This window comes from Arachis ipaensis, chromosome B09 (genome assembly GCF_000816755.2).
Source record: "Arachis ipaensis cultivar K30076 chromosome B09, Araip1.1, whole genome shotgun sequence".
NCBI lineage: Eukaryota > Viridiplantae > Streptophyta > Magnoliopsida > Fabales > Fabaceae > Arachis > Arachis ipaensis.
In genome coordinates, this window is record NC_029793.2 from 24,339,070 (window position 1) to 24,346,729 (window position 7,660).

The 7,660-nt window shown below is 38.2% G+C and overlaps 1 protein-coding gene across 1 annotated transcript in view; it reads left to right on the forward strand.

The window, feature by feature from the left end:
- The window catches only part of LOC107617811 (ABC transporter B family member 11), a 6,733-nt gene extending 1,334 nt beyond the window's left edge, over positions 1-5,399 (forward strand). Inside the window, exons 3-13 of the mRNA XM_016319684.2 lie at positions 30-84; positions 194-369; positions 593-814; positions 899-1,137; positions 1,242-1,767; positions 1,842-2,115; positions 2,199-3,067; positions 3,149-3,415; positions 3,526-3,789; positions 4,130-4,423; positions 4,868-5,399. Coding sequence (XP_016175170.1) covers positions 30-84; positions 194-369; positions 593-814; positions 899-1,137; positions 1,242-1,767; positions 1,842-2,115; positions 2,199-3,067; positions 3,149-3,415; positions 3,526-3,789; positions 4,130-4,423; positions 4,868-5,224 — 3,543 coding nt within the window. The 3' untranslated portion in view covers positions 5,225-5,399. The remainder of the gene's footprint in view (positions 1-29; positions 85-193; positions 370-592; positions 815-898; positions 1,138-1,241; positions 1,768-1,841; positions 2,116-2,198; positions 3,068-3,148; positions 3,416-3,525; positions 3,790-4,129; positions 4,424-4,867) is intronic.

The following is a 7,660-nucleotide window of genomic DNA, read 5'->3' on the forward strand; positions in this document are numbered from 1 at the left end:
GTTAAATGAGTTAAATGATGAATTTGCAGGTTGCTTTAAAATTTGTGTACTTGGCAATTGGAAGTGGGGTGTCAGCGTTCCTCCGTAAGTTTTGGTTTTTTTGTTTCTAATGCCAACATGTTCTGAGTATTTTATGACATGGGGAAAAAGAGAATGAAATTGAGAGGACCATTTTTTTTTGTTTTGTTTTCAGAGGTTAGTTGCTGGATGGTCACAGGAGAGAGACAAGCAGCAAGAATCAGGGGATTGTATTTGAAGACTATACTGAGACAAGATGTTGCTTTCTTTGATAGAGAAACAAACACTGGTGAGGTGGTTGGGAGGATGTCCGGTGACACAGTTCTCATACAAGATGCCATGGGTGAGAAGGTAATAATTCTTCTATTTTTTTTTTTTGGAAAAAAAAGAAAGAGCTCAACATTTACAGTAGAGTTTATTACAATTGAAGAAATAAAAAGAAATAAAGACAACCAAAGTTTTCAAATAATAAGTATAATAATGTATTTATGTAAAAATTTTTTATGTGGTGCCAAGATTTTCATTATAGTAGCATAGAAAAAGATGACAATTGAATTCTTGGCATTTTGAACAGGTTGGGAAGTTTATTCAGCTAGTAGCAACATTTATTGGTGGATATGTGGTTGCATTTATCAAAGGGTGGCTTCTTACTGTTGTGATGTTGTCCACTCTTCCACTTCTTGTTGTGGCTGGTGCTGCCATGGCCATAGGCATAAGCAAGATGGCTTCCATGGGTCAAGCTGCATATGCAAAAGCTGCACATGTTGTTGAACAAACTATTGGCTCAATAAGAACTGTATGTTTTCATTTTCTAGAATTAGAATGTGGTTATTACTTGTTGCATAATGTGTTGCTATAATTATGATGCCTACATTTGCAGGTTGCATCTTTTACAGGGGAAAAACAAGCAGTATCTGATTATGACAAGCATCTTGTGGAAGCCTACAAATCAGGACTACAAGAAGGTTCCATGGAAGGGTTTGGTCTAGGCACAATGATGCTTTTTATCTTCTGTGGCTATTCTCTGGCTGTATGGTTTGGCGCAAAGATGGTAATGGAAAAGGGATATAACGGCGGCACGGTGATTAATGTCATTGTTGCCGTGTTAACTGCTTCCATGTAAGGAGCTTCACTAGCTTCTAAGTTCTAGCCAAAACAGGTTCACATTACATAAATACATTCATACTTCATCTTATTTACATTTTTTTTATTGTATGCGTTAGGTCTCTTGGTCAGGCATCTCCTAGCTTGAGCGCTTTCGCGGCAGGTCAGGCTGCGGCATACAAAATGTTTCAGACAATTGAGAGGAAGCCGGAGATAGATTCGTATGATCCGAGTGGAAAGACATTGGAGGATATCCAAGGTGACATTGTGTTAAGAGATGTTTGTTTCAGTTATCCATCAAGACCTGAGGAATTGATATTCAATGGACTCTCCCTTCATATACCGAGTGGCACCACTGCAGCTTTAGTCGGAGAAAGTGGAAGTGGAAAGTCCACAGTTATCAGTTTGATAGAAAGATTCTATGATCCACAAGCTGGTGAGGTTCTCATTGATGGCATCAACTTGAAAGAGTTTCAGCTTCGGTGGATCAGAGGAAAAATCGGCCTTGTTAGCCAGGAGCCGGTTTTGTTTGCGTCTAGCATTAGGGAGAATATTGCATATGGAAAGGAAGGAGCAACAACTGAGGAGATCAAAGCATCCACTGAACTCGCAAATGCTGCCAAGTTCATCGATAAATTGCCACAGGTTCTAGTAGCTAGAGTTTACTTGAATTTGTTGAGTAGCAAATATTGGTTTTAACTTTTGACCTTTGCATGCAGGGATTGGACACAATGGTTGGTGAGCATGGAGTTCAGTTGTCCGGGGGACAGAAGCAGCGCATTGCCATAGCGAGAGCGATCCTGAAAGATCCAAGGATTCTGCTTCTAGATGAAGCCACAAGTGCACTGGATGCAGAGTCCGAAAGGGTAGTGCAAGAGGCTCTAGATAGGATCATGGTTAACCGAACTACTGTGGTAGTCGCGCATCGCCTGAGCACGGTGAGGAATGCTGAAATGATTGCTGTGATTCATAGAGGGAAGATGGTTGAGCAAGGTACCACACAACTAACTTTGATCAGAATTCAGAAGCAATGCTACTTTTTTATGTGTGTGAACTTAAACATGTTCATTGATCAGGTACACACCTAGAATTACTCAAGGATCCTGAGGGAGCTTACTCTCAGCTTGTACGCTTACAACAAGTAAACAAGGAATCAAAAGAAAGTGCAGATCATCAAAGCAAGAATGAACTTTCATCAGAGTCTTTTAGACAATCCAGTCAAAGGAAATCACTCCAAAGATCTATCAGCAGGGGATCATCGATAGGGAACAGCAGCCGCCACTCGTTTAATGTTTCGTTCGGTTTGCCTACCGGAGTTAATGCCCCTGATCCTGACCATGAAAGATTCGAAGCTAAGGAAGAAGTGCCGGAGGTTCCACTACTGCGCCTGGCCACCCTCAACAAGCCGGAGATTCCAGTTCTTCTGATTGGATGTTTAGCAGCCGTAGGAAATGGAGTCATATTTCCAATATTCGGAGTCTTGCTTTCTAGTGTGATCAAAACATTCTATGAGCCATTTCATGAGATGAGAAAGGACTCAAGGTTTTGGTCACTAATGTTTGTTGTACTTGGCCTTGCATCGTTTTTTATGATTCCGGCCCGCGCATACTTCTTTTCTGTGGCTGGATCAAAGTTAATTCAACGTATAAGGTTAATGTGTTTCGAGAAGGTTGTCAACATGGAAGTTGGTTGGTTTGATGAGCCGGATAACTCAAGCGGCACCATTGGCGCAAGGCTCTCTGCCGATGCTGCATCGGTTCGCGCCCTTGTTGGCGATGCACTTGGGCTCTTAGTTAATAACATAGCATGCGCGTTGGCTGGTTTAATCATCGCCTTCGTCGCCAGCTGGCAGTTGGCATTGATTGTTCTTGTCTTGCTTCCCCTGGTTGGAATAAATGGATATGTTTCAGTGAAATTCATGAAAGGATTTAGTGCAGATGCAAAGGTGAGTAATTATTTTAAAGTGAATATCCAATCTAATTATGATTGAAATTCTGAATATATGTTATAATGGAAACTGATGCAGGTGATGTATGAGGAAGCAAGCCAAGTTGCTAATGATGCAGTTGGAAGCATAAGAACTGTTGCCTCATTCTGTGCTGAAGACAAGGTTATGGAACTATATAGGAAGAAATGTGAAGGCCCTATGAAATCAGGGATCAGACAAGGGGTGATTAGTGGATCAGGATTCGGTATTTCATTTTTCTTTATGTTTTGTGTCTATGCAACAAGTTTCTATGCCGGAGCTAGGTTGATGAAGGCCGGGAAGGCGACATTCTCAGATGTTTTCCGGGTACGAACTAACTCATCTTCATCCTTACCAGAAATTCATTGCAAAATGATTAATATTGGTTTTTCTCTTGTTAAAATGGTAAATATTTTGTTTTTGTCTTTGTTTTGCAGGTTTTCTTTGCTTTAACTATGGCTGCTATTGGAGTATCCCAATCAAGTTCCTTTGCCCCTGACTCAAGCAAAGCCAAGTCAGCTGCTGCTTCCATATTTGGAATAATTGATAGGAAATCAAAGATAGATCCTAGTGATGAGTCCGGTAGAACCTTGGATACCGTCAGGGGCGATATAGAGATTTGTCATGTAAGCTTCAAGTATCCATCTCGGCCAGATGTACAAATTTTCCGGGATCTTAGCCTGGCTATCCATTCTGGCAAGGTAAATTTTTCAATAGCCATACAGTTTTCCTTCGTGTGAGGTTAATAGTTAAAAATCATTAGATAACAATTGGTAAAACATGTCAAATCATTTAACTACTCTCACTTATTAACTTCACTTAAAAACAACTACACATGAGTTTTCATCTTTTCAATAGGTGAAAACTCACATATAGTTGTCTTCGTATAAGGTTAATAGTTAAAAACCAAGATAACAATTTGGTAAAACATGTCGAATATTTAACGTCTCTCAACTATTAACTTCTCGTCTTTTTTAGAGTAAACTATACTCAGTTCCCTGGAGGTTATGGTTACCATTAAGAATTGAATTGTAATTGCAGACAGTGGCACTTGTTGGAGAAAGTGGAAGTGGGAAATCAACAGTGATATCGTTGTTACAGAGATTTTATGAGCCAGATTCAGGTGAAATCACACTGGATGGTGTAGAAATAAGGCAGTTACAGCTCAAGTGGTTACGGCAACAAATGGGACTTGTAAGCCAAGAACCAGTGTTGTTCAATGAATCCATCCGTGCAAATATTGCTTATGGAAAAGGTGGGAATGCAACTGAATCAGAAATCATAGCTGCCGCAGAATTGGCCAATGCACATAGGTTTATCAGTGGTTTACATCAGGTAAAACAGATACGCTTGCTTAAGCCTAACATAAACCTTGCTTGTTAATTAAGTTCCTTTGCAAAATCGGTCATCATAATTTGAGCATCATTTATGAATGTGAATTGGTAACTATATAAGGTTTGTCTATATTTTTAGTTATATTATTTGTGAATTAAGAAAGTAATTAGTATTAAAGGATTTACCGATTTAGAATATTCTAAATGTGACATTTGTATTTTAAAAATGTCAAGTGTATATTAAAATTTAGTCACGAAATTAGTTACTATCTAGTTATATATAAATTCATGTGTTGTTTAAAGAGTACACTACTTGACAAATAAAAAAGTGAAATTGAATGATTATGATAGTCTAACAATTTGATTTAGATTTATCATTGGATGACCAATTCACATATGAACATGTGCTAACTAACTGATGTCATGTTATTCTTCTTAATCTTAGGGATATGACACTATAGTGGGAGAGAGGGGAACCCAATTGTCTGGTGGCCAAAAGCAACGTGTAGCTATAGCACGTGCCATAATCAAAAGTCCAAAGATCTTACTATTAGATGAAGCAACAAGTGCATTAGATGCAGAGTCAGAAAGAGTTGTTCAAGATGCATTAGACAAAGTCATGGTCAACAGGACCACCGTGGTCGTGGCACACCGCTTATCCACAATAAAAAACGCTGATGTTATTGCTGTGGTGAAGAACGGAGTTATAGTAGAGAAAGGAAGACATGAAACATTGATTAATGTTAAGGATGGATTTTATGCATCTTTAGTTCAACTTCACACAAGTGCTTCAACTGTGTGAATTTTTCCATTTATTATTATTATTATGTAAATTATGAGAGGTGCATATGAAAGTCAATACATACCTAATCTCTATCTCGCTTCCATGTAAGAAAATTGTTTCAAACATGAATAGAATACGGGCAGTCGCCTACAATATAGTAATTTGTGATGAAATATATAGCAAGCTTTTTGCATTGATCATGGACTTTATTATAAGAATTTAAATTTTATGTATTATCGGTATAAAAAGAGAAAATCTTCGCTTACAAGCGATTAAGGCTTGTAAGTCTTACAAGTCCAATTAACAACTAATCCCAAATTGCGCTCCTAGTGTTGCGTACCCTTCACGCGCTATATAACAGAACTCGCGAATATATAACTTCCAATTTTCAAAAGATTTCGTTTCCTTCTTCGTTCTCTTTCTTGCCAAATTTCGTCGTTCTCCTTCTCGCGCGTCTTCCCCTGCCTTTTCAATCGTCCTTCTCCTTCTTCGTCATTGACGTGAGTTTCTCTCTCTGTAACTCTAGCTTCGTTTTTTTTTCGATTTTCTGGTTTCTGAAATCAGAGTTTGAACTCGTTTTGAAGATAATGGTTAATTCAAGCTCAGATTGTCAGGTGAATGAGGGCAAATTAGATTTTGAATTTGAATCTAACGAAGTTCCTGAGGTTTGATTTACATTCAACTAATTACGATTACTCTGAATTTTACTTTGAATTTTGATGCAGTTATTCGTCTATCATTGTCTAGCTGAATAATTCGTGAACATTAACTGTGAAACTAATGCGTGAACATAAATCTGTGGATTGAATCTAATGTATTTGTTTTGATTAATTATCTGCAATTTATAGCAGACGCTCGGGTGTAGATCAGAATTTTTTGGGTGTATTTTAGGGGAAGTGTGGGTGTATTTACAGTTTATGGCATTTTGTTATTTAAGTTGAGTTGTTGTCGTTTGGGTGTATTAGATCAGAAATTATTGGGTGTATTTTTAGTTTTTGACATGGTGTATTCTGCAGCCTCTCTGTGTTGTTGATGACCAGTTTGTTCCGAAGGTTAGAATGACTTTTACCACCCTTGAAGATGCTGGAAAATTTTACAAGGACTACGCCAAGGCTGCAGGTTTTTCTACAAGAGTTCGGAGCACAAATAGGAAGGGAAACGAGATTAAGAATCAATTGATTACATGTAGCAGAGAGGGAAAATGGAAATCTAAAATATCTCCGACTGAGAAGACAAATCCCACAGCCGGTTTAAACTGTCCTGCAAGAATTTATATACACACATTGAAAGATGTTGGTGCTTGGATCATTTCAAAGGTTGTGCTGGATCATTCACACCCTTACTGTCTAAGTAAAGTAGAGATGCTCAAACAGCATAGGGAACTAAGCATGTCCATTCGTCGTACAATAGAGAATAACGAGGAGGCTGGTATTAGATAAAGCAAAACTTACCAATCATTTGTTGCGGCAGCCGGGGGTCACCGCGAGTTAAATTTTATTGAAAAGGATGTGAGGAATTACATTACGAGAGAAGTGCGGAATATTTCTGAACAAGAAGATGCAAAGGAATTCGGAAAATATTTGTTAAGAATGAAAGAGAAGAATCAGAATTTCTTTTTTGAGCTTGAACTCGAGGATGATCAATCGATTAAGCTGGCTTTTTGGGCCGATGCAAGAAGTAGAGCTGCCTTTGAGTATTTCGGAGATGTTATTTTATTTGACACCACCTACAATACAAACAGGTAATAAACTGTCCATGTTTATGATGCTAAATTAATGTTGTTTTATGAATCTTCCGCAGAGGTGTATATTGGGTATTTTTGGGTGTATACAAAGCATTTTTTGTGTGTACGTAATGATTTTTCATTCTGCACTATGGTAATTTGTTTCAGGTATAATTTGGTTTGTGGTTCTTTTGTCGGGGTGAATCACCACAGTCAGTCAACACTTCTTGAATGCTCTTTGATGAAAAACGAAAAAATTGAATCATTCAAATGGTTATTTCAATGTTGGCTTCGTTTCTCACCGATCAATGTGCATCAATGAAAAGGGCTTTAGAGGCTTGTATGCTAACAACAATTCACCGTTGGTGTATTTGGCACATCATGAAGAAGATTCCAAGCAAATTAAACGGATACAAGGGACATGCAGAAATTGAACAAAAAATGAGCCAAGTTGTTTGGAACTCTCATAGTAAAGACTCATTTGATAGGAATTGGAATGATTTTCTGCTGAATTTTGGTCTTGTGGACAACAAGTGGCTTTCAGATAATGTTTGTTTAAAATCTGCAGCAGAGGTGTAAATTGCATGTTATTTCGGGTGTATTTATAGTCTGTTTTTGGGTGTATTCTGCAGATCTCTATGAAGACCGTCATGTATGGGTTCCAATCTATCTGGATCACCACTTCTGGGCAGGGATGAGAAGCACACAAAGGAGCGAGAGCATGCATTCAT